Source organism: Myxine glutinosa, chromosome 3 (assembly GCF_964187855.1).
Source record: "Myxine glutinosa chromosome 3, kmMyxGlut1.1, whole genome shotgun sequence".
In the NCBI taxonomy this organism is placed as follows: domain Eukaryota; kingdom Metazoa; phylum Chordata; class Myxini; order Myxiniformes; family Myxinidae; genus Myxine; species Myxine glutinosa.
Genome location: NC_136263.1, coordinates 45,872,141 through 45,899,957, shown reverse-complemented (window position 1 = coordinate 45,899,957; position 27,817 = coordinate 45,872,141). Strand labels below are relative to the sequence as shown.

The following is a 27,817-nucleotide window of genomic DNA, read 5'->3' as shown; positions in this document are numbered from 1 at the left end:
TTGCCTCCCCTTGCAGGAAATTTTAACGTGAGACTGTGAGAAGAGGAACATTTAGCAGTGTCTGGTTGAAGCAGATTTTTTGAGCCAGTATAATAATAGACAATACTAGAGTGTTTTCTTATCCACTCTGAGAGATCGTGGGTAAGCACTTGCAGTCACATTACAAGTCAGGATTTTGACAAGGCTTTAGCTTTATGATGACTTACCTTATTCTTGCAGTAATTAAACATTTTAACATTATAACTAATATGGAAACCAAACTTTTTTGTGAAAATTTAATTTTTGTGTTGTATTGTATACATAGTTGAGAATCGCATATAAAATCTGGGAGATAAAACGACCATGACATAACAAAACAAATCGGCAATACAGAAAGAAGGGCATAAACAGTAGGGTTGCGGGGGACATGGAGAAATAACGAAGATTTAGGTAAAAGTGAGGTGGAGGGCAGGATGCACATTGAGGACAAGATGTGGATACCTCAAACTATTTGGAAGGAAAAATTTGAAATTGGAAAGAATTGGACTTGGGTGTGGTATACAGTCACGTGAAAAAGTAGGTACACGCCATGTAAAGTTTTGGCTTTTTCAACATATTTCAACATACAGCTATTTGATCTTCATTTCAAAAATATTGAAAGATAAAGGTGATATAATATAACAAATATCATGAAACATTTACATTTTGTAGTCCATTGTATAATTTAAATAAACATAAATGCAAATTTCGCATGTGGAAAAAGTAAGTCCACCCTTGGCTCTAATAGGCGGTATTGCCCCCTTTGGCAGAAACAACCTCAAGTAGGCGATTCTTATAACTGTCTACCAGTCTCTGACATCGACTGGGAGAAATTTTTGCCCACTCCTCCATGCAGAATTCTTTCAGCTGTGCGATGTTTGAGGGGTTTCTTGCATGCACAGCTCGTTTCAAATCCCCCCGCAACATATCAGAACCAGGGTCATATTCAGAATCAATCTCACAATCAGAGACATCTGAGTCATCAATAAAGCTACTATCATACGAGCACACTGAATCATTTTAATGTCTCCCTGTCTCTGAGATTATGGAGGGATGGGGGGAGGGGAGGGAGTGGATGGGGGGGGAGGGGAGGGAGTGGATGGGGGGAGGGGAGGGAAGGAATAACTCACAAAAAGATAAATGTTGAATCAGGAGACACACATTTTTCCCACCGCCAGTACTTTTAAAGGCGATGCCACACAGTCAGGTTCAAATCCAATCGGGTTTAACATGGACGACTCGACCCGGATGCGCGACCCGAAAGAGCGAGAGTGCCACATAACGATCAGTGTGCACAGAACGAGTTAGCAATCATCATCATAATCGTCAATGGTCATGGTGCTTGTGACTGCCTGTGTAGGCCATAGAGAGAAAATTACTTTATGAAGACGAAACCAAGAAGCAACAAAAGAGGAAGCAATGAAGGGAGATTGGGAAATGAATTGGACCATTGACAGTTTTAAAATCTTGAGGCAATGTCGAGCCAGCAGGATAAGTAATATGATAAGAGAAATAGAGATGATTTATTACTTCCGATTTATTTCATATACAGTACTCTGTATTACTTCCTTCCAATATTTTAATGTTTCCCAGAAAAGCTTCTCTTGCAGGATGTTTCTGATTCCTCTCTCTCCCCCTGGCTATTCTCTGTTCTGTGTTGATTGATCTCTACCAAGTTCTGCTGGTGTTCCTGTCACTCTCAACAACTACAATCCCCACCGCCCGTCCATCTTATACCCTCCGAGACCATCAGTACACCTCTGGCTGCACATACCTCTACCAACCACCAAATGTTTTATCTGAGTGGTGTTCTATCCATGTCTCAATATATAGATCAATTTCTACCAACATGGATCAACCCATAACCATCCATCTCCACTCTCTGTTCCACATCCATAGCATCTTTAGCTGTAACGATGCCAGCTGGACGAGTATTAGCTCTGCAACAACCAGCCATGGAATTGCAACTTAGGCCTTCTGCAAGCCTTTGGGTGTGACATCATATGTCAATTCTCCAGCCTCATTTCTCAACTGGTACATCCTCGACCTGGTAACTACTACCATTCCTTACAACCTCCTCTGTTGCTCCTCCACTTAACTTAACTCCTTTGAGCACATTTTAAAGCTCATTTCTCTCTATTGCGGGAGAGTGACCTCTCCCTATCGGTATCAGAAAGGGGAGATAAATATTCGAAGTTAAAATCAATTGCAGTCTTGGCCAGTCGAGGAAAATAAGATCCGGCGGGGCTCTTTTGCTCTGTCGAAAGGTTAATGCTCAAATGTCAGCTTCTCCTTGCTTCACACAGCGGTTGGCAAACCACATTCAACGTCCTGTTTGTTTCATCCATTATTTTTGGTTTAATTAAAAATAAAAACAAAAGTGTTCTCTAAAGGAAGCAACATGGATATATTGGATTGCTTCAACATACTATATAAAATTAAAGCAACGTCCATTGATCTGTCTCTTCCCTATGGAATCGAAAATGGCCGGGCCGACTTCGACCAAATTTTGCAATCGTGCTTGGGGTATCCAGGGTGAGGTCGTGGGCTTTCAATAATTGTGCACCCTCCACCCCCATTCGTCCAGCCAAGCGAGTGTAGAGAGACTGCGAATTTCCCCCATAAACGTGGAATAATGCAACTGGTTAAACCACTGACCATTGACAGCGGGAGGGGTACAGCACGTGGGAAACGATGGCAATGCTGAAAATAAATCCTTTTGTTCACAGATGGAGCAGGTATTGACAGGTGGAATAAATTTACAGCACAAAGGAATGAATATAGTTGTTGTATAGTTTTGGACAGTTCTATTGAACAAACCCGTGGCACAAGAAACAGCCGCTCCATCTCCCAGGAGCCCCACTTCCCAGGAGAGATGCCCCACATCCAGGATGGTGTCCCTCCGCCTTCACAAGGTCAGGGCAACGAGAGAGTTAGAGAGAGAGAGAGCAGGAGAAAGAATAAGTGACAAACAGAGACAGAGAAAGAGGGAAAGGGCTGGTCCATGGGGACCGATCAGTACTCTGACCGTGACAGCGCTGCCCTGGCGAAGACGGCAGCAGGGAAGAATGGGGAATATTTGGCCCCAGACTTGTGTTGGGTAGTTGTACATCCACCACGAAGAGGCGTCCCTGGTAGTTGTAGGCTGAATGTAGTAATTGTACAAGCCAGAACAAAAAGGTAAAATCTCCTCAGCACTCTTTTATGCCACAACAAAGTTCAACAATAACCATCAACAACATACAAGTCGATGGTTTAATCCACACAGTGACCGAGACGCAATGCATTGACAAAGCTTTTTCGAAATGAAACAAGATGATCTGTACATTTCTTTCTTTCCTCAACTTCAATTTCAAACAATACATTATTTGAAAAAAGCAAAAACAAATTGCTATCCTCAACTTCGGACATTGAATCTTGGAGCAAATTTCTCACACATCCAATTTGAATGCTATAGATGGGACATTTGATTTGTTCTTAGAAATCTGTATTCATTGTGATGCTCACTGGCGGATCAGGAGTTAATGTCGACATTGTTTGAAACAAATCACTTTTCAATGAAGAACAACATGAAGCGAGACAGAATATGTAACACTCACTAAAGTTTTGTCTCTCACACTCTTCCTATAATTTTTCCAGTGGTTTGCTACAGATAAGGAAGTTTGGCTTTCGTTACAGATGGTATTTCTGCCAGTACAACAAACCTGGAGCTGCAAGGTAATAAGCTGCAGTCTGTTCCTTATGTTATAGTCAATAATTATATATTTGTATGTAAATGAAATTGAAGTCAAAGTGTAATTTTAAAGATTAATGAACAGGATTAAATAATTAAATTGATATATGTGTGAAAAGTCAGGGGCGCATGCTGAGTCAGGGTCTCCCAGATAGCTCAGATGGCAGAGTACTGGTATGCTTTTTCACAGGACCTGAGTTTGATTCCTGGTCTGGCATGTAATTTTCCCACATACATCAATTTAATTATTTAATCCTGTTCATTAATCCAATTGCTTCACTTCGCCCCCAGTGGTGTTTACAATAGAGGACAAGGATTTGTCCCCCCCCCCCCCCATTGGAGGAAGACCCTCGCGTGGCCAGGCCGTTGGTGCTGCTGTGGGTGGCAGCGATTGCCCTGGAAGCATTGACAGAAAGAGAGTGGCAATCATATGTGTGGGAAAAATTGCATGCTTTGTCAGGGTCGCCCAGATAGCTCAGATGGCAGAGCACTGGTATGGTTTTCCAGAAGTCCTGGGTTCAATTCCTGGTCTGGGCAGGTAATTTTCCCACATATATCAAACTAATTGAAAAGAATGACAAAATGATTATTGTAATTTCACACACCTGATGCCAAATGGAATGCTCCTGAAAAGAGCTGTTGCCCCATTCCTTTGCATCTCATGCAGATTAACGAGATCAAGCAGAAGGGTGAAATTATATTTTAAATTAGCCCCAAATGCTATCAAGCAATTACATGAAGTAGTGCAATAAGTGCGGAAACAGTTGGTTTTGGCCAGAGAAAACACATCTCAGGTAAGTTCATCAAACAAAGATTTCCCATCCCTCTCCCCAGGATATGATTTCGGAGCAAAGTCAAATAATAATGCAGAAACAAGTCAAGTCTCAAAATGATTTGCATTTCCAGGCTTCTGCTGTTCCCCAGATGTCAACATTCATATAACCAACATTGATAAAGGTGCGTTGACGCAACCTGTCATCCTTCTCAGGTTGGTAAAATCAATATCAGCCTACTGGTAACAGGGGGCACTGCATCAGCGGCACAGCCACACTTCCAGGAATGTTGCCCCATTCCCATGCAAACAGCAGCCACAGGATGCATACAAACCAACAACAGCAAATGATTGTCATCTTTCAGTTAAAAAAAATCATTTTTCCGATTAAATACCAACTTGATAATTTTTATTCAAATTGCATATTATTATCATAAGCCTGGCATCTCTGATGTAATATAAAATCCGGTCAATTCCACAACACACCCTGAAACCTTCCAGAACAGTTTAACACTTCCCTCAAAAATAATCTGCAAATGATTGATGTCATCGTAGTTTTTGTCCCCCACCCCTTGGACAATGTCAGAAACGGGGAATATTAAAATGAGCTCCGTCCGACCGATCATCTGTCCATGTTATGTCCAAATTTCAAAAACCGCTGAACATTTAGCTTTCATATTGCAAAACGTTATTCCTCATGACATTATCTTAACCTGATTATATCACGACTGTAATTGGCTGAAAAATATTGCCATGGCAACCATCTCAGTAACTTGGCTTGTGTACGCGATATTTCATGAAACGTTCAAGATGTACCTTTTATATGAAATATGTCTATTCCTCATACCACCCAAAGAGCGGGGCACCCCAGAGTATCAGCTCCTTGTTTACACAACATGACACACATGGAATAAAGCAATCTGAATTGCACCTCAGCACGATTAAATGTGTCCAAGTTTTCTTACTTTAACACTAATAGGTGCATAATATTGCTCAGCAACAGTTTTCATAACTAACTAACCTAACTTTAAAAGTTAACAAAAACAAAACCTAACTTTAACAAATGTGATCAAAGATACTGGATGGATTGAGGCAAAGATTTAAACTATTACAATGAGATTCACGACGTTTCTTGTTAATTGAATCATTGTAATTGCATTCACCATTGTCTGATACATTGTGTTTGGTTATTTGTATTAGTTTGTATAATTCTCACAACTATTCATTCTCTTTGTACAATTTCATCCTTCCTGAATCGAACCATTATGCCAATGGTGTGATTATCCTCCGTTATTGTGGGCTTTGGTAAATTTACATATTTATGTCATCGATCAATTGATGTTATGTTTTATTTGTGCAAAACTGCAAACAGACGGCATCAGCCCACGCGTCCTAAAATCCTGCTCTTCCGCTCTATCTCACCCTCTCTCTGTTCTTTTCACCCTCTCTTTTGCTCAAGGTCATCTGCCAGCATCTTGGAAATCAGCAAACATTACCGCTTTACACAAAAAAGGTACAAAAACAGATCCTTGCAACTACAGACCAATCAGCCTGCTTCCAATATTATCAGCAAAGTCATGGAATCCATCATTGCTTTGGATATCAAATCCTTCCTCTTCTCCAATGGCTTGATCTCCGATCATCAATTTGGATTTAGACCAGGTCGTTCTACTCTGGACATGTTGCTTCTGCTGTCTCAACAATGGATGAAGGTCCTCAATGCCAAACAGGAAATCAGAGCTGTCTCACTTGACATATCATGTGCCTTCGATACGGTCTGGCACCCAGCTCTGCTCACCAAATTCTCCTCCTATGGTATCCATGGAAATCTCCACTCATGGCTTGCGGACTTCCTCTCTGGTCAAAGGCAACATGTGCCCTGAATGGATTTCTCTCATCTCCCCTTCCTGTTCTGGCTAGAGTTCCCCAAGGTAGTGTTCTGGGCCCTGTGCTATTTCTGGTCTTCATCAATGATCTCTCCAACTCTCTGGAAAATCCTCTTTATCTCTTTGCTGATGACTCCACTATCTGCCGCTCCATTCCTCATCCCTCAGATCGGCAGTCTGCAGCCTCCTCACTCTCTGCAGACCTGGACAAACTCACAGACTGGTCAAACAAGTGGAACATGTCTTTCAATCCTGACAAATCTCACACTCTTCTTTGTCTCTCCGAAAAGACCGATTGGAAAACCCTCCCATCTACTTTATCAACAATCCTCTCCAATAAGTTCTGTCACTCAAACTTTTGGGTCTCACTATCTGCCATGATCTTTCATGGGAAAACCACATTTCCAAGCTGGCCTACAAACCCAGTCGCCGACTGGGCATCTTCCTTCGTGCCAAATCCTTCCTTGGCACACCTGAGCTCCTCACCACATACAAGGCTTTCATCCGCAGCTCAATGGAAGACTGTTCCCCCCTCTGGGCCGGTGCTCCTGCCTCACATCTAGCTCAGCTTCACCCTGTTGAAACCAAAGCTTTCAGAATCATTGGAATCTCCCGCGATGAAGCTATCTCTGAGGGCCTTTCACTTACTCACCGCAGGCAGGATGGTGGTCTTTCTGTCTTATACCGACTCCTCTCCGGCTTTGCTCCCCCAGCTCTCTCTCTGTACTTTGTCCCCCAAATATTCCTACAGGTCGCACAAGATCTGCCAGCAACCCTCTCATGGTTAAACTGCCAAAATCAAGACTCTCTATTCACCTTCACTCCTTCATTCCTCTTTTCTCCCACCTCTGGAACAAACTCCCCCAATCTCTTCAATCACACTCCTCCCGTCAGCTCATTAAAACAGCTGTTCACCACCATCTCTTATCTTCCTCCATCCAAAACTTTGATCTTTTCTACCCCCATTAATTCACCCCAGATCCACTGTTTTGAAATACCGACTTCTTTCCTGGAAGTCCTGGCAGTGTATATTGTGTTGTTTTTTTTTACCTCTCCCTCTTTACCTTTAACCCCCCCTTCGCATGCCTCCTCCCCCCAAGCCCTCTCCCTCCCACAGATCTCCCGATGTTCTTGCTCTCCATCTTGTCTTCCGCTCCCTTTATCATATGTTTAATGTTTTATGTGTCAGTTTGTCTTTTTATGATCAATGTTAGCTCTTACACAAGCCTCGATCTTGTATAAAAAAATAAAATAAAGTAAAAACACAATGCCAAACCTAAAGTGTAAATTCTTTGTCGAACTAAAGACAAAATTCCCATGTTTTTGAAGTGGTGGAGAAGAATGGGAACGACTGCTTGGTATGCGAAGCTGGTATGTACAGTGCATTCAGAAAGTATTCAGACCCCTTCATTTTTTTCACATTTTGTTATGTTGCAGCCTTATGCTGAAATCGTTTAAATTCATTTTTTTCGCCTCATCAATAATCAATACAGGAAACAGGATTTTAGAAAGTTTTGCAAATTTATTTTTTTAAAATAACTGACATATCGCATTGACATAAGTATTCAGACCCTTTGCTATGACACTTGAAATTTAGCTCAGGTGCCTCCCATTTCTCTTGATCATCTTTGAGACGTTTCTACACCTTGATTGGAGTCCACCTGTGGTAAATTCAATTGATTGGACATGATTTGGAAAGGCACACACCTGTCTATATAAGGTCTCACAGCTGACAATGCATATCAGAGCAAAAACCAAGCCATGAGGTCGAAGGAACTGCCTGCAGAGCTCAGAGACAGGATTGTGTCGAGGCACAGATCTGGGGAAGCCTACAAACAAATTTTTGCTGCATTGAAGGTTCCCAAGAGCACTGGTCTCCATAATTCTTAAATGGAAGAAGTTTGGAACAACCAGGACTCTTCCTAGAGCTGGGCGCCCGGCCAAACTGAGCAATTGGGGGAGAAGGGCCTTGGTAATAGAGATGACCAAGAACCCGATGGTCACTCTGGCTGAGTTCCAGAGATCCTGTGTGGAGATGGGAGAAACTTCCAGAAGGACAACCATCACTGCAACACTCCACCGATCTGGGCTTTATGGCAGAGTGGCCAGATGATCAAGATGATCAAGGTGATAAGGCTGCAACATAACAAAATGTGAAAAAAGAGAAGGGGTCTCAATACTTTCTTAATGCACTGTACATCTCTGTGGCAAATAAAGGCGCTTTTGATTTACAATCTCATGGGGATTCGAACAAGCACAATATTTCCAGTCATAATCACTATTTTGACTGGGAGAACGGCGGTTTACAGTCAAAATTAATCGCTGTCTGGAACACACCTAAAGCGACTGCTGATACTGTTGTGTCGCTCAATACAGAAGGGAAACTCCTTTTTCTGAGTTATCCCTCTGGATTGCCGTCTTTTCTGGAGTGTTACCCAATGAAGTGCACTCTTTTTTTGGAGTGTTCCCCTCACGAGTGTCCTCTTTTTTTGGAGTGTCCCCCAAAAAGAATCCTATAACAAAAGAGTGTCCTCTTTTTAAAAAGTTCAAATATGGTAACCCTATTGTTACATGGTTTTTTGTTACATGGTTTTTTCATCATTCCACTTCAACATTGGGGTTATTGCTTTGATGTCAGGGATTCAATGGCAATTTCATTATGATTTAATATGACCATTCTTGGCTCGCATACACTTTTTGAGTGTCGTTGAAAATATCTTCCCCATATCCTGAATATAATAAACACAACAAGAAGCTGTTACTCTTGGTCCCCGCCTCTTGGGTGGCATGAGGAATAGATCTGTGTAATATGAAAACTAAATCTGTAACGTTTATTAAAAATATCACGTACACAAGCCAAGTTACCATGATGGTTACCATGGCAATATAATTCAGCCAATTAGAGTCGTGATGTAATCAAGTTGAGACAAAGCCATGAGGAATAGATATCTACAATATGAAACTAAATGTTCAACATTTTTGGAAATATCGAGTGTAACACAAAAGTACATGGACAGATGATCGGTCGATCGGACGAGGTCATTTTAATGTCTCCCTGTCTCTGAGATGGTGGAGTGGTGGGGGGACCACTCACACAAAGAGAAATGTTAAATCAGTACAGAAGTAAAATAATCCCAGCAATGATTGATAATTACAAAAGTTCAGTTTAATACCATACTGACCCCACCATATGATTTCCAGTGTTACAGCAATTACACACCGTTTTTGGTGTAATTTTGTGATTATCATTGTGTGGAAGCGACAAGCCAGCAATTATTATTGTGATATTCTCTTTTCTTAGTTTTTGACGAGGAACCAAACATGAGTTTTCTTTTTTGCTTCATTACCTCGGCCACTAAATGTGGATGGAGGTCATGTTTTCACCCCTGTCTGTCTGTCTGTGAATATGAATGAATGAATGATCGTTTTAAGGCCATTTTCCCCTGCTGGAGCGGGGGTTAGCCTTGCGGGCCCCATGACAATCATGGTTCCCTGTTTGAGGCAATGTTTTTATGGCCGGATGCCCTTCCTGACGCCAACCCTTGGTCACACTCTTCGATGCGCAGGGAATAACATGTCTGTCTGTGAACAAAATATCTCAAGAGGTTGTGGACAGATTCGGATGAAATTTGGCAGACAGGTAGTGTATGTAACAAGGACGAAGTTATTAGATTTTGGGGAACATCCGCATTCGGATCCGGATAGTAGAATTTTTTAAGTGATTTTTCACCATTGGGAGATGGGGCCAAAAACGATACAAAGCAGGATATCTCAAAAAGTTTTGGACAGATTTGAACGAAACTTGGTGAACGCGTTGGGTGTGTGAAAAGGACTAATCGATTCGATTTTGGTGAAGATCTGAATATGGATTCAGATGCGGGAATAATTTAATTTTCAAGTGATTCTTCACCATTGAGAGATCCGATGAAAATCGATATATAACATGATATTTTAAAAAGTCATGGACGAGTTTTGACTAAACTAGGTGGATGAGTTGGTTCGGTGACAAGAACAAGCCGATTAGATTTTGGTTCAGGTCCGAATCCAGATCCGGCTTATCATTGGGAAACAAAACAAAATGTTCAGCCTGGCGGAGGTGTGCGCTCTACCGAGTGCCATTCTAGTTTAGTCTCTGTGTAGTGATGTTACTTTTTCACGAGTCAAGCCATAATAATCAGAAAAGATCAATGATGATGGTGGTTCATTATTCACTGTTCCTGCAGTGGAACAATCGTTTATTGCGATTCGCGAAGCCTGACGAGTGTTCCCTCTGGATTCCCTGCCAGTACAACACATCTGCATCTGGAAGGAAATAAACTGCTAGTTTTGTTATGATAATATAAAAATACAAGTTCCACTGCAAACAACTTTAATGTAGGAGGAAGCCCTTTGGCCCTGCTATGATTTAACCCTCATCTAATCTTTCCTTTTTTAATACTGAGCGTCAAGCAAGTAAACAGCACATACCATTCTCAATGATGTATTTCACCGCACTCAAAGGGATAATGAGTGACTTTAAAATGTTCTTATAACCCTCTCCTGAATGGTGTTTCTCCACCACTTTATGTCTAACTTCATTGGAAAGCTCCGTGATCTTCAAGTTTGCCTTGTTGGTTGAACCAGGGAGTTGCACCTCAAGACTCGTGAGGTAAGTCGGGGAGCTTTAGTTTTAAGTTAAGCCACTGATCACTGATCACATACAGGTGAAACATATTACACTTAATTTGTAATCTTTCAAAAAATAATTTGCTCCTGAAGTGATTTCGGGTTAATTAGGCAAAGGGTTTGAATAAGTTTACAACCGAGAATCACCTTATTTGCTCTATTAAAGCCAAACCTTTCTCTTGATACTTCTTCTTTAATGGACACCATTATCCCACCTATCTTGTGGTGTCGGCCTGGTGAAGCAAAGCCCGAGTCTTCACGAACCGTGCCACGCCTTACGTTCTGAATCCTTTCTCTTGATACAATAGTCTTTTATCCAGATTGGTAAACCCTGTTCCATTTCCTCATTCATATAAAAGAAATACATCTTCTCACCTTCTGCTCCTGTCCTCCAATTTTTCTCTTTATTAAACCAGGTCTTACTGCCACTACGTCATGCTATCCTTACTATATACTTCAGATTCACGCTCTTCCACTTTAATATTTAAACTCCTGGTATTGGTCTCGAATGCTCACGATCTTTTCCACCGTCATTGTCCCTGCCCAAGTGCACGCATTCCTTTCCAAGATATTCTTTTCTTCCCTCTTCCTCCACCGACCTTTCCATATTTTGTTCCATTGCTGTTTCATCCTCGATTTTCCCTTCCTCTTGTTTCAGCCCCATCATTACTGGGTTTGAGGTTGTATCCATCTTGTTCACCCCATTCTCCCCCTCGCCCATTTTACCTCCCAGTCACCATCTGTTGGGTCACTCTACTTTCTTGTTGGTGTGCTTCTCCACTCTCCACGGTGTTACTTGCATTGTGTTCTGTTATGCTATGTTCTTAACTCTTCCACGAACCTCGACTTTGTGGAACAAAACAAAAATCGGAATTTGCCATTGATCTTGCACTTTGAAATATTTTGTTGCACATTTATTTTGCATTGAGTTGTTACAGCTTGCTTTTAGTTAATTTTGCACGTTTGTAAAACTGTTTTTTTTTTAGAAAACCTTAAAGAATACACCTTTCACTTTTTTCTTTTTTTTGTATAAAAGATCGAGGCTCGTGTAAGAGCTAACATTAATGACAAAAAAACAAACGGACACACAAGACTAAATAAAGGGAGATGGAGACAAGATGGGGAGAGAGGTGGAAACACACATGTACAACATTTGAGAGCAGGGACATTGGGAGATCTGTGGGAAGGAGAGGGCTTGAGGGGAGGAGGCGTGTGAAGGGGGAGGGGGGTGGGAGAAGTAAAAAAACACATGGACACTGTGTTCAATAAATTTGCAAAACTTTCTAAAATCCTGTTTTCTCTTTGTCATTATGGGGTATTGAGTGTAGATTGATGAGGGAAAAAATGAATTTAAACGATTTCAGCAGCAGCCTGCTACATAACAAAATGTGAAAAAAGTGAAGGGGTCTGAATACTTTCTGAATGCACTGTATAATAAATGAAGCGGGAGACAAGAGGGGGAGAGAGGGGGAAGCACACAAGTACAACAACAGTAGAGGACAGGGACGTCGGTAGATCTGTGGAAGAGGGCTGTGGCGGAGGTGGGGGGTAGGAGGGGGTGGGGGTGAAGGCTATACGGTATAAAATAAGTGGACAACAACAACAACAACATGCATTTTAAGGCCATTTTCACTGCGAGAGCGGGGGTTAGCCTTGTGGTCCCCATGACAATCTTCTCCATTTTGGATAAGTGTACACTACTAGGAATTTCAGGAATGAAGTCGGAGATTCAAAAAGGTGGACTTGGGGTGTATTAACAGGGGTAGAAAAAATCAGGGTTTTGATGGGGGAAGATAAGAGATGGTGGTGAACAGCTCTTTTGAAGACCTGAAGGGAGGAGAGGGATTGAAGAGAGTGTGGGAGTTTTTTCCAGAGGCGGGAAAAAGAGGAATGAAGGAGTGAAGGTGAGCAGAGAGACTTGATTTAAACGGTTTCATCAGAAGAGGGTTGCTGGCAGATCTTGTGTGTTCTGCAGGAATATTTGGGGGACAGAGCACAGACAGAGCTGGGAGAGCTAGGCCGGAGAGGAGGCGGTAGAAGACAGAAATCCCACCAACTTGCCTGTGGTGAACGAGTGAAAGGCCCTAAGAATCAGCTTCATCGCGGGAGATTCCATCGATTCTGAAAGCTTTGGTTTCTACAGTGTAAAACCGAGCTTGGTGTGAGGCAGGAGTACCAGCCCAGAGGGGAGAGCAGTATTCCATCAAGCTGCGGATGAAAGCTTTGATGATGATGATGATGATGCAAACCTCCTCCAAACGATCTTGTAATTAAGTTTCTTTCTTTTTTTCAAATTAAAAGGTAATTTGACATGTCACCGACCAACTGGCATATACAACCGAACACCAATGTCAATGTTTAGTATGTTTAACAAATTATATGGAACAGATAAACTACCCTCACCTGCTCTATTCCCTCTCTGCAGACTTCCTTTCCACCTGTTTTTTTCCTTTCCTACAATACAGGAGACCATTGCCATTCATGGGCTTCCCCTTCACAGATTATCTCCATCATGATCAATTTATTGAGGCAGGGTTTGTGGTTAGCGGTCAATGCGATCAAATAAAATCGCAGGTTGGCAAACTATTTTTCACATTTTATTTCACCTAATTAATATGGGCCGTCAACACAACATGGGCTGTAATTAACATGGTATGGCCCTAATTCAAAGCCTCCAACAACATCATCACCATCAACTCCATTAACTCCTCTTCATCGTCGCCATTATCAACATCACATTATTGGATCAAGTTTATCATCATTATTATTAAAGTAAATTTAATGATCTTAATAACTCAAGAAAATTAATTTTACTTTATCTTACTATAATTCACCAAATGTCCGTCCGTCCGTTTGAAGGTACCGCAAAAACGGCTCAACCGATCGCAACGATATATTGGGTTGGTATTCCTGGGACCCCTGGGAGTAAAATAGGCTATATTGTTTTTCCAATTTTTCCAATTTTCCCAAACATGATGAAATAATATTTACCGATATGAACAGTGATGTGGCTTTTGTTGAAATTCTACAAATACTGTTTATTCTACGTACTAGGAGAGAGTAGATCGACTCCTGACGAACTCTTCCTATATAAACGTGCGGCTCCGAAGTAACACGGCAGCGTGTGCAAAGCGACTGAGAAACAGGTGTAGCGGCCGCTTCCGTGTTACAGATTCGGCACGCACTCTTCACACATAAACGTGCGACTGAGAAACACGTGTAGCGGCCGCTTCCGTTTTGCAGAATTCAATCTTTTTTCAAAATGGGCGCCATGTACTGTTTAGATTTTGATGATTTGCATGTGATATGATTCGACGGATGTTTAAATGAATCGTTTAAAATAAAAGAAGCCTTCAATTTCTGATATTTTGCCTTTTCATTTGGGCCTCCCAATTGAAGCCCCGCCCTTAGGGCGGGTACCGTTGCTCGTGTTCTTAATACAGGAAAATAATACTTTATTTGATGTTCTTTATAACTCTTATTCATAAAAACTAATAGCACACAAACAATGCACAAATATGGTAATTAAGGCTACAGTTTGGCAAAAAGGGGTCACAAATTTTAAAGTTTAATTCCTTAACTCTATTTTCCCTGTTACCCTTAAGTTTGTCTTTCATATTCACCAGTACTTAACTACAGCTCATGAAGGTTTGCTTCATTTCCAGATGGTTTTCCTGCCAGTACAACAAAGCTGTATCTGAATAATAATAAGCTGCAGTCACTTCCTTATATTACGTGGTCAAACATTTTTTGTATGTAAATAGAATTAAAGACAGAATAAAATATTGTTGCGGATATGGGATTTGCATCCATCCATATCCGCTTGTAAATATTCCCCTATTTCCTCAATGCTTCCCAACTACCCCCAATCCCCCATTCCCTAGTCCCATTTTCTGTAAACAACACTCTGTAGACCCGACCTCCCCCTATTTCCCCCCATTAAATGTCGCATCCAGGTCCACCGCATCTCACGTAGACAACTATAGGACATCTTGCTAGTTATTATTAGTCTATGTCGGTTAAGGATTCGTTTCCATTAATTCTGACCCTTTGTTGCACCACAATGTGATTGTATGGCACCGTTAGGAAGTTTAGGACCTCCCAATACCTCCCCGCAGCTCTTCCTCACGGTTCAGCAACAACAACAACAACAACAGCAACGGCGGCGGCGTGGACAGGGAGTGCGTGTCCTCACTCTGGCTTGGTTGGTAGGGGGTGTTGGGAGGACATGAGGCCTTCCCAGCGAGCCGCCATCGAACATGTGCTCGACGGGGTTACCAAGTAGGGGCTCGCTGTCAGCTCCTCGTCAAGGGCGGAGCCCGGTAACCCCCGCACCCAATGGAAGCGGCGGACCGGTCCCATCTGGGGCGGAGCCAACCAGCCGAGGGCGTGTGACTCCCCGCGGAGCATGCGCAGGAAGAGGGAGGTGACGTCAGATGCGCGCTGAGCTTGGAGCAAGCAAGACATACCCTCCGAGCGCTGTGAGGCCTCCCCGCATCTCTGGACTGGACCGTGCTTTATCCTGTCCCTGAGCCAAGGTGCACCTTGTGCTATCGACTGCCTGTCCCTTCCTGCCATCAATCCCTGTGTAAGTCAGCCTTGTTCCGTTTGTCTGTGGTCTGTCTGGGATAAGATAAGATTGTATTTAAGTGCCCATCTCTTCTGTGTCTTTTACCTCACTCTACCTTGTAATCTACCCCTTTTCTCCACCACTAATTATACCCTCCTCCGGAGGTCTTGAGAACTGTACCCCTGGCGTCGTTTCATTTATCCCAGTCGTTGTGTCCTTTCCAATCATTGATTTAGCGTAGCGCGATTTGGCCAACGTTCGAGTGGAATCGGGTGAGTTGGGGAAGAATCGGGGGGAACTGTTAGGTCGCGGCAATACCACCGCTCGGTAAATAACATCTAATCCGCGATCCATAACAATTGGTGTCGAGGAGTGAGATACGAGGCCCGAAGCGCGCTTAACGCGCTCAAAATTACAAGCAGTTGGAAATTGTTTTGTTTTACAAAAAAAACCCGAATTTTGAAAGTCGCGCTATGGCAGATCAAGACGGCTGGGTTCCGGTAGAGGAGAGTGAGGCAGGGTCGATCCAGGACCAAATTGAGGGACAAGAGGAGAGCGAAGCAGTGAGGGCGGCAGGTTCGCAAAATGGCGTCCTCGCGCACGTGGGTGTAGCGGCACCAAATTTTGCCGCGCCTGTGACCGTAGCAGTACCAAATTGCGCTGTGGCCGTGGTCGCGGCAGCCGAGCCAGAGATGCCAGAGTACATGCGAGTCTTTATGATTCAAATGATGGCAAAAATGGATGCTCAGGGGGAGCGATTGGAGGGCCAAATGAGGGCTGATAGTGAGCGATTGGAGGGCCAAATGAGGGCTGATAGTGAGCGATTTGGGGCAAAATGGGAGAAATGGGGGAACGGTTAGAACAAAGGATGGGGGCCCAGATCGGAGGGTTAGGGAGTAGAATAGAGGGATTAGACAATAGATTAGGGGAAATACAGGAGGGGTTAACGGGGGTAGAAAACAGAATGGCTGCTCAAGAGAATCAAATGGAAGGGATGAAAAAGGGGTTAGAGGGGTTAGAAAACAGTATGGAAGGCAAATTGAGGGACATGAGGGACCAAGCGGAAAGGGAAGTTAAAAAAATGGGGCAGCAGATAGAGGGGGTCAGAATGGGGGTAGAAACTAAATTGGATGCTCACAGGGAGGAAATGGAGCAGATGAGGGTGGCATCTGGGCAGGAGATGCAAGTGATGGGAGAAGAGATCAGAAGAGGTGTGAGTGAGGAGGTCGGAGGAGTGCGCGAGGAGGTGAGGCACTGTAAGGAGCGCATGGAGAAGGAGGTGAGAAAGGGGACTGTAAAATTGCAAGGTGGTATAGAGGAGTTGACGCTGGGAGTAGAACAACTGACAGTGGGACAAAAGGAGTTGGGGGACCAGGTAAAGAAGAACACAGCGGTAATAGAGGGTTTAAAATCGACACAGAAGGAGATGAAAAAGGACGTAGGGGTAATTAAAAAAGAGTGTCAGACGGTACATGAGGACCTGACGAGGAAAATGAACAAGGTGGTAGAGGTGATGGAGGTTAAAGAGCGGGAGGTGCGGCAGCATATAGAAAAAAATAAGGTGGAGTTAGAGGAAGAACTTAAGGGGGCGCACGAGGAGATGAAGGAGGTGAAGCAGAAATTAGAAGAAGTGGAAGAAGGGGTGAGCGAAATTAAGAAGCGATGGAGAGAGGATAAGAAAGAGATAAAGGAGGAAGTAAAAGAATTGGTCCAAAGTCTGTGTTCGGATCGTGATGATGTGCTCATTAACCGGATGAGGGATTCGCAGGTGATGGAGGAGAAGCGAAGAGAAAGAGGACCCGGTGTAAGTGGTGACCAATATGGTCGTGCGTATGATGCGCCAGGTGATTTAATAAGCTTGGGGGTCGAGATGGACCCGGATGTTCGTGAGAGGCCAAGAGTGAGGTGTATGGCTGGTCCGGAGGGTATGGAACGAGCGTGCGAGCGAGAGGGTCCGGTGATGGGAGAGGTGCGAGGTATGAGTGAGCAAGGTTGTGGTGGTATGGAATGGGTAGCGGGTTGCGGAAGCATGACCCATGCATCGACACCAACAGGGGTAGTTTTTAGAGGGACAGGGGAGGCACGGGAGCCCCTTGGGGGTAATGTACTGTGGGGGCCCGGCCGGTTCGGCCCCGCGCTGACCCCGCAAGGGGCGACGCACGGGGTCCGGCAGGCGGGCAACGACTCGCATACGAGGTGGTCCCACAAGGTCCCACTCGCGCCGTATGACGGCAAGAGTGATCTACGCGCGTACCTGGCGCAGTTTGACTGTGTGTGTAAGGGCAACGGTTGGGGTGAGGACGAAGGTGGAGTACACCTGGTGGCCGCATTGCGCGGCGCGGCGGCGGAGGTGCTGACGGCATTACCACCGGGTGCTCTCACCCTGCCAGCCCTCCGCGACGCCCTAATTAATCGATTCGGCATTGAACAGCAGAGCGAGCTTGTTAAAGCTCAGCTCGCGCTGCGAAAACGCAAGCCCCAGGAAGCCATCGGGGAACTTGCCCACGACATTCGCCGCGCAGTGGGGATCGCACATGCTAACATGGCAGCGGATTCCCGGGAAAGCCTGGCGCTGGACCATTTTATCCAGGCCCTCCCGGATATTGAGCTCCGGCAACAGCTCGCCATGTGGCGCCCGCAGACTCTGAGCCAGGCGGCTGACGCTGCAGCCCGTTGGGAAGCAGCGAGGCCCCTGGCCCGGGGGAGCGAGCGTCACGCAATGGCGGTCCGCCAGGTGGGACCCCCGATGGAGGGCGGACCCCTTAGGGGGCCCGCCCCCGACGTAAGTCCTGACCTGGCGGGCATGGTCCGGAGGCTGGTGGACCAGCGCCTGGCGGGACCTGGACCATGGCATGCGGCCCCGGAGGTGGCCCGCGGTGGACCACGAGCGGGTAATCCAATTCGGACCTTCAGGGGGGGAAATTTGGAATTCCGGAGACAAGCACCTTATCCAGGTGAGGTGCTATACTTGCAACCGTCTGGGTCACCTGGCGCGGCACTGTCGAGCCACGCGCCGGGATGATCCCCGGCGGTTGAGGTCCTCAACTCCGCCCAGGGGGGAGCGGGTTAGCCGACCCCAGACACCCCCCCGCCAGACCCCGGGAAACTAGAAGGTGTCGGGCACGTAGGGCGGTGTTCGGCAGAAGAGGATGGAGGAGAGCCCTCATTGACGCGACAGGTCATTTATTGTGGCCAGATTGGAACCGGTAGCCTGACAATCAGATGCAAAATTGCCGGCGTGGGGGTAGACGCCGTAGTGGACACAGGAGCTAGCGCCACGATCATCAGCCCTGTGGTCCTTGATTCGAGCGCAGGTGGCTGGGATAAGATCCAGCGCCTGCAAAATTATAGTTTGCAACTTGCTACCGGGGTAACGGCCCCGATCATAGGGCGTGGTTCTGTGACCCTCAAGTTAGGGTCGGTAAGGAGGGAGATAGATGTTTGGGTGGCGGAGGTGTGCGACCCATGTTTAATAGGGTTGGATTTGTTGACTGCCAGCGGTTGTAAAATCGACTTGTGCCGGGGGATCCTGCAGGTGGGAGTAGAAGAGCTGCCGTTAGGGGGAGTGAGCACGGCCGAGAGAGCGGAGCTGGAGGCTTCCGAGGCCGTGACCATTCCCCCAAGGGCCGAGGCGATAGTGCCGGCCCGGTGGGCAGCTCGCCCAACATGGCAGGAGTCCTGCGGCCTGGTCGAACCGGTGGCAGCGCAGTCCATACCGGGTTTAATCGTGGGCCGCACCCTTGTAAAAATGGACGGACCGGTAGTGGCCGTCCGAGTAATAAATATAAGTACAGAACCACGCACTATAGTAAGGGGCACGAGGGTAGCTGGCTGCACCCCAGTTGAGGAAGTCGCGACAGTGAGGGGCGAGAACGTCCAGCCGAGCCGGCCCCGGGGGGAGCCTTCAATAAGAAGTAGGAATTGGCCCGATCCCATTTGCGAGATGGTAAATCGTAGTAGCGTAGAGTTGGGAGGTACCCAGAGGGAGGCCTTACACAAACTGGTTGGGTCCCATTTGGACCTCTTCTCCCTGTCCACCGAGGATATTGGACGTACGGGCCTGGTGAAACATCAGATCCACACCGGTGAGGCCCGGCCTATTCGTCAGGCCGCCCGACGGCTCCCTTGGAGCAAGAGGGCGGAAGCTGACGAGCAGGTTGAAAAAATGCTCGACGCAGGCGTGATCGAGCCCTCGGGAAGTCCTTGGATGTCACCTGTTGTGCTGGTCAAAAAGAAGGATGGGACCACGCGGTTCTGCATGGACTATCGCCAGCTAAACAACGTGACACTCAAGGACTCATATCCCCTGCCAAGGATTGATGACACCCTCGATGCCGTTGCGGGCTCAAATTGGTTCTCAACTTTGGACCTCAAGAGTGGGTATTGGCAGGTGGAGATGGATAGGGCAGGGAAGGAGAAAACGGCATTTTCCACAGGTAAGGGACTGTATCAGTTTACTGTGATGCCGTTTGGTTTGTGTAACGCCCCCGCCACCTTTGAAAGATTGATGGAACATGTACTAGGCGGCATGCCATGGCAATCATGCCTGGTGTACCTGGGTGACATCCTAGTACATGCCAAAACGTTCCCCCAGGCAGTAGCTAATTTGGACCAGGTGTTCGGGTGCCTCAGACAGGCAGGGTTGAAGCTGAACCCGAGTAAGTGCACTTTGTTCGCAAGAGAGGTGGCCTATCTAGGTCACGTGATCGGCCGCGAGGGGGTAAAAACGGACCCAGACAAAATTAAAGCGGTAGAGGAGTGGCCCGCACCACGTACCATCAAGGAGGTGCGGGGATTTTTGGGACTCTGCTCCTACTACCGGCGCTTTGTGGCGAAATTTGCGGAGTTGGCCCGTCCCCTCCACCGGCTTACGGAGAAGGGGACGCGATTTAATTGGACACGGGAGTGCCACGAGGCCTTCCAAAAATTGAAGGGGTGTCTAACATCCGCACCCCTTCTAGCTTACCCCACTAGCAACGGGGCATTTACCCTGGACACGGATGCGAGCCAGGAAGGATTGGGCGCAGTTTTGTCTCAGACACAGGAGGGCGTGGAGAGAGTGATTGGTTACTATAGTCGGGCCTTAAGTAGGCCCGAGCGAAATTATTGTGTCACTCGCAAAGAGTTATTGGCTATGCTGGCTGCCATGAACCATTTCCACCCGTACCTGTACGGGCGGAAATTTTTGGTTAGAACTGACCATTCCTCCTTGCAATGGCTCCTTCGGTTCAAGGAACCAGAGGGCCAAATTGCAAGGTGGTTGGAAAAGTTGCAGCAGTACGATTTTGATGTGGCTCATAGGGCCAGGAAGGCCCATGGTAATGCGGACGCACTCTCTCGGTGTCCTTGTCTGGGGGAAAACTGTAAATTTTGTGCGAGACACGAGGAGAGGGAGCAATTGGGCGATTCCGCCCCGATTCTCGTCGTCCGGGCAACCCGGGTGAGAGGGCCAATTTTGCCACTAACCGCAGATGAGGAATTCGGAACTTTGGCTTGGAGCGCGGCCCAGCGGGAGGACCCCGTACTGGGGCAGGTGCACGAATGGGTGAGATTGGGGCAAAGACCTAATGGGGAAGAGGTCACCCCCCTCGGGGCACAGACCAAGGCATATTGGGCTCAGTGGAAAACCCTGGAATTGAAGGATAATATCTTGTATCGCAAGTGGGTGGAGGTTCCCTCTGATAAAACTTCCTGGCTGGTGGTAGTCCCAAATAAATTTAAGACCGATATATTGCAACAGGTGCATGGTACCCGCCCCGGCGGCTATTTGGGCAGGACAAAGACGACATCGCAGGTACGCCGGAGGTTTTATTGGGTGAATATGGGGCGCGACATACAGGACTGGTGTCGGAGATGCGACGCCTGTACTGCCAAAAAGGGACCAGCACGGAGGATGAGGGCCCCCCTTCAATTACACCAGGTGGGGGCCCCCCTAGAGCGGGTGGCCATGGATATCCTAGGCCCACTACCCCGCACCCGCCTAGGTAATAAGTACATCCTCGTTGTGATGGACTACTTCACCAAGTGGCCGGAGGCCTACGCCCTCCCCAACCAAGAAGCAGGGGTGGTAGCGCAGGCCTTCGTGGAAGGATTTGTGTGCCGGCATGGGATTCCACAGGAGTTGCACACCGACCAGGGACGAAATTTTGAGAGCAAATTGCTAAAAGATGTGTGCAGTCTCCTGTCAATTCGGAAAACAAGAACAACGCCTTTAAGACCTCAATCTGACGGGATGGTGGAAAGATTCAACCGAACTTTAATCCAACAACTGGCACTGTTCACCGCCACCCGTCAGGATGACTGGGACGAACATCTCCCTTATTTGCTCATGGCCTACCGAACCAGCCAGCACGGGGCCACCGCATGCAGTCCAGCGTTGCTTATGTATGGGCGGGAGTTACGGGCTCCCGCCGACTTGCTATGCGGTCCCGTGCCAGACACAGTGGTTAACCCGCCGAGGGAGGGGTACGCACGTCACCTAGAGGAAGGCATGGAGCTAGTCCATGCCTTCGCCCGCCGCCAACTCCATCTGGCGGGGGAAAAGATGAAGCGCAGGTACGACCACCGGAGCCAGGGGAGTCAGTACACTCCGGGGATGAAGATTTGGTTCTTCAATCCCCGGAGGAGGAAGGGTAGGTGCCCGAAACTCACCTCTCCCTGGCAAGGCCCGGGGGTCGTCCTGTCGCAAGTCTGTGACGTGGTAGTAAAAATCAAAATGGGGCCACGAGCCCTCCCTCGGATCGTCCACGCCGACCGGATAAGGCCTTACACCGGCGAGCAGGCGCCCCCGTGGATTGCCTCGGCTTTAGATGCCGAGGCGGGACCCAGTACCTCTGAATAAGGGGGGCTTATTAGTGCCAGAGGACTGGGGGATTGATGAGCGATGGGCCCGGTGGGTAAGGGTGGCATCCCTGCCACCCTTCCCATGAGGGGGGGGCAAAGGAGCACTAGGTTTATGGGGTTGATGGCAGTGAAAACTAGCCCGGGAGGGTTAGGATATTGTGTGTAGGGCCCTAGAAGATGACATTAGGTAACGTTAAGATTAGTTAGTGACAATGACACCTGTAGTGGGGACGCAGGTAGAGTAGAGTGGATGATAATGACGTGGGAGCGCAATAGTTTAAAGGGACGACTGGGAAGCGCAAGTTTCAGAGGGGAGTAGTTAGATGAGATGATGCCGTGTGTTTGAGATTGAACAGGTGCGATTAAACAGGTGTGATTGCACAGGTGTGAGAACTGGACAGGTGTGTGGAGCAGTGTATGAGTAGTGAGTGTTGTGGATCAGCGCAAATGCGCTTGGGGGAGAGAAGGGTGCAGGCGGCACCAAGTATGAGAGCACAGGTGTGTGGAATATATGGAGCGGAGAATGAGTGGTGTGGAGAGAGTTGGAGTAAGTGGTACGGAGTGGTGTGCATGGTGCGAAGGTGTGGATGGGGGAAGAGTGGACCCCTTTTCACGAGTACCCGGGGAGGGTAGTTTAAAGAATAGTTAGAAGGTATAGGTAAATTGTGGTTGGATATTGGCATTTGTGGTGCGGATGCAGAATGGTATTGTGGATGGGTGCATTGGTGTGGTGAAATTGGCTGGTCGTGTGGCCTGTTAGTATGAGTGTGAATGGTTGGGCACTCCGCCACTGTTAGATGTCGGCCAGGTGAGGCCGCAGGTGGGCTCTGGGAGCCGTTAGTGTCAGTGGGTGCCTGAGGATCCCGGGTGTGGATCGGGCAGCCCGTGCCAGAGAGGGCACTGAGGGGGTGAGAGTGCGAGAGGGCCTTCCCCAGTTAGTTAGGTTAGGGTGAGGAGCAGGTGAGCTCGGTAGGCAACAACAGTGGTGGAGGTGTGCAGGTGGGCGGACCAGCTGGGAGCGTCACACGACCCAGCCACCGAAATTGTGCGGGGGCACCGAGTGATGAATCGGGGGAGTGAGACCCCAACTTGAGAAGCACCACAGTTTGGTCAATGGGAATTGGTTTTTAGAACCCATAGTGTAAGTTGGCCAATGGATTGGCAGGGAAAGACCCCGGGTAATGTAAAGTTGTTAAAGTCATTTAGGAAATAGTTAGGATTGATGAACCTGTCGCACCATATGCAGCCACTTACCTGAGGTGATGATGATGACTCCACACCTGTGTTTTCTTTGTTTTGTGTTGCAGGAAAGGAGAATTGCTGTGTGGATTTGTGAGACGCATCACGACGTGGATGAGACATTGGGGTGATTCCATCTCTCCCTCCTTAGGAGGGACTGATGATGAATTGGTGATGGCAAATTTTGATGTTGAGTTGGAGATGGCAAATTTTGATGAGAGTTGGAAATGGCAAATTTGATTGGTTAGGAGGGAGAGAAGACGAATTTGGTTTATGGGAGGAACGGGGAAGACAGTAGGGACGTTTGTTGATGTGTAAAGTAGATGTTTATGGGTAGTGTTGTGTTTTGTGGATACAGTAAGGGGTAAGGGAGGGGCAATGTAGGTTACCTGGTGGGGGGGGGGGGGCGTACGGTAGGAACATACCTGTCTCACCTGGTTCCCATGTGCCCCCAGTGTGCATTACCTTGAATTGCGTGCACTTTTGCGCCCTTACCACCTTACTCACTTGTCTTCTTTTGTCTCCCACCTCCGAGGATCTGGCTTTGGGGCAGAGAGAGAGGAGAGAGAGGTGCTGGCTCCGCAGTTGTGGGCCTGTACCTCCGCTGCTTGCTGCCTGGATCGATACACCATATGGACGGCAATTTTTGTGGCCGCCCACAATGGACCGCAGTTCTTTTGCGGTCAAGCACCACCCGTGATGGACCTCTGGGTCAACGTGGCACCTATGCCATACAGGTGAACCACTTTTAGTTGGCCCCCCTGACGGCCACAATTTAGAAATGGACGCGGTTGGCGCCTTTCTTTATTTCTAAAGAAGCCAGAAGGCCAAGTGCACTCCATGAAGGCAAGACCAGCGGCAGAACATCGGCCGGCTGCGACACCACCGGTGACCATGGACACTTGATTGTGCATTTATTATTGAACACTTTATTGGTGCACCGGATGGTGCTGACTGTGCATAATGGGGTGGTGCTTTTGGTGCTTGGACGGGGTGCTCTGCACATTATTAAAGGCCGTAGGGCCACAGGGCACTCGTGGGTTGGTGTATCGATGCTGGCATGCGTGCTCTCTCTATGCATAACATCTGCATGTGTTCCTCAAAGAACAGGTCCTGGATCGTAGTGTAAATATCAGTGTAGTCTTGTGTAAATGATGCTCCCTACCGGCTGTATGTTTAGTTTGAGGATGCTTTCCGCGATTCGGTTATCCTGTGGGTGTGTTTCTGTTAGGAGAAGGGTGCAACGTCGCAGGGGGACATATTTACTCATTTGTGAACATCTGTAAAACTGTCGCACTCAGGGTTGCGTTAATAGTAGAGGGAACTACATCTGAGTGCCACACTAAAGTAGGTAAAAATTTATCGGGTCGAGCCGCCCCGAGGTAGAGAAGGGTGCAATGTTGCGGATATGGGATTTGCATCCATCCATATCCGCTTGTAAATATTCCCCTATTTCCTCAATGCTTCCCAACTACCCCCAATCCCCCATTCCCTAGTCCCATTTTCTGTAAACAACACTCTGTAGACCCGACCTCCCCCTATTTCCCCCCATTAAATGTCGCATCCAGGTCCACCGCATCTCACGTAGACAACTATAGGACATCTTGCTAGTTATTCTTAGTCTATGTCGGTTAAGGATTCGTTTCCATTAATTCTGACCCTTCGTTGCACCAGAATGTGATTGTATGGCACCGTTAGGAAGTTTAGGACCTCCCAATACCTCCCCGCAGCTCTTCCTCACGGTTCAGCAACAACAACAACAACAACAGCAACGGCGGCGGCGTGGACAGGGAGTGCGCGTCCTCACTCCGGCTTGGTTGGTAGGGGGTGTTGGGAGGACATGAGGCCTTCCCAGCGAGCCGCCATCGAACATGTGCTCGACGGGGTTACCAAGTAGGGGCTCGCTGTCAGCTCCTTGTCAAGGGCGGAGCCCGGTAACCCCCGCACCCAATGGAAGCGGCGGACCGGTCCCATCTGGGGCGGAGCCAACCAGCCGAGGGCGTGTGACTCCCCGCGGAGCATGCGCAGGAAGAGGGAGGTGACGTCAGATGCGCGCTGAGCTTGGAGCAAGCAAGACGTACCCTCCGAGCGCTGTGAGGCCTCCCCGCATCTCTGGACTGGACCGTGCTTTATCCTGTCCCTGAGCCAAGGTGCACCTTGTGCTATCGACTGCCTGTCCCTTCTTGCCATCAATCCCTGTGTAAGTCAGCCTTGTTCCGTTTGTCTGTGGTCTGTCTGGGATAAGATAAGATTGTATTTAAGTGCCCATCTCTTCTGTGTCTTTTACCTCACTCTACCTTGTAATCTACCCCTTTTCTCCACCACTAATTATACCCTCCTCCGGAGGTCTTGAGAACTGTACCCCTGGCGTCGTTTCATTTATCCCAGTCGTTGTGTCCTTTCCAATCATTGATTTAGCGTAGCGCGATTTGGCCAACGTTCGAGTGGAATCGGGTGAGTTGGGGAAGAATCGGGGGGAACTGTTAGGTCGCGGCAATACCACCGCTCGGTAAATAACATCTAATCCGCGATCCGTAACAATATGTAAATTTTTGGAAATCAGCCAACATTACCGCTTTACACAAAAAAGGTGCAAAAACAGATCCTTGCAACTACAGACCAATCAGCTTGCTCCCAATAATTAATCAGCAAGGTCATGGAATCAGTCATCGCTCCTGACATCAAATCCTTCCTCTTCTCCAATGGCTTGATCTCGGATCATCAATTTGGATTCAGACCAGGTCATTCTACTCTGGACATGCTGCTTCTACTGTCTCAACGATGGATGGAGGTCCTCAATGCCAAACAGGAAATCAGAGCTGTCTCCCTTGACATATTACGTGCCTTCGATATGGTCTGGCACCCCGCTCTGCTCTCCAAACTCTCCTCCTGTGGTATCCATGGAAATCTCCACACATGGCTTGCTGACTTCCTCTCTGGTAGTAGTCAACGTGTGGCCCTGAATGGATTTCTCTCATCTCCCCTTCCTGTTCAGGCTGGAGTTCCCCAAGGCAGTGTTCTTGGCCCTGTGCTTTTACTGGTCTTCATCAATGATCTCTCCGACTCTCTGGAAAATCCTCTCCATCTCATTGCTGATGACACCACTCTCTGCCGCTCCGTACCTCATCCCCCAGATCGGCAGTCTGCAGCCTCCTCATTCTCTGCAGACCTGGACAAAATCACAGACTGGTCAAACAAGTCGCACATGTCTTTCAATCCTGACAAATCTCACCATCTCACTATGTCTCTCCGAAAAGACCGTCTGGACAACCCTACCATCTACTTCTCAACTATCCTCTCCAAAAAATTCTGTCACTCAAGGTTATGGATGGGGGAAGATAAGAGATGGTGGTGAACAGCTGTTTTAAAGAACTGGAGGGAGGAGTGGGATTGAAGAGAGTGAGGCAGTTTGTTGGGAGGGAGGAGTGGGATTGAAGAGAGTGAGAGGGTTTGTTCCAGAGGCGGAAGAAACAATGGATGGACGTCCTCAATGTCACAATTCTCACAATCTGCCATTGAAGCGTGGTGCTACGCGCGCTACTTGTTTAGCAAGGAGGAAGCGGACAACGCGGGAAGTTAAAAGTCTTTATTGCAAGAGCTCCTCTGTAGCACTGGAGCGCTCCGGGCTGCGCCCGGTGTATATCCCGAGGTGTATATCTTTTCGTCCAAAGCTGCGAAGAACTTGTCGGCCTCGGCAGCGAGAGCTCGGGGTTCCGTCGTCGCGGAACTGGCCAACGCGAGGCGTACTCGTGCCGGCAGCTGGCGTCGAAATAACGCCCGGAATAGAGCATTCGGGGTTTCGTCGCCCATCAGCGACAGCATATGGTCCATGCGGACCGACGGTCGCGTGTCACCGAGCTCGGGGAGGTCCAGGAGGCGGTCGGCCCGTGCGTCCACCGTGAGGCCGAACGTGGCGAGGAGGAGACGCTTGATCGCCTCGTACCTGCCGTCGGCCGGTGGGTTCCTCAGGACCGACACGACGCGGGCGGCCGTGCCGGGCCCGAGGGAGGCGAACACGTGGCAGTACATGGTCTCGTCCACCGTGATGCCTCGAAGTCGGAACTGGGCTTCTGCCTGCAGGAACCAAACTT

General features: G+C 47.6%; 1 protein-coding gene across 1 annotated transcript in view; it reads right to left on the bottom strand.

Moving 5' to 3' along the window:
* Window positions 1–268: 268 nt before the first annotated feature.
* The window catches only part of LOC137412343 (uncharacterized), a 64,130-nt gene continuing 36,581 nt past the window's right edge, over window positions 269–27,817 (bottom strand). The window contains exon 4 of the mRNA XM_078773982.1: window positions 269–3,163. Coding sequence (XP_078630108.1) covers window positions 3,034–3,163 — 130 coding nt within the window. The 3' untranslated portion in view covers window positions 269–3,033. The remainder of the gene's footprint in view (window positions 3,164–27,817) is intronic.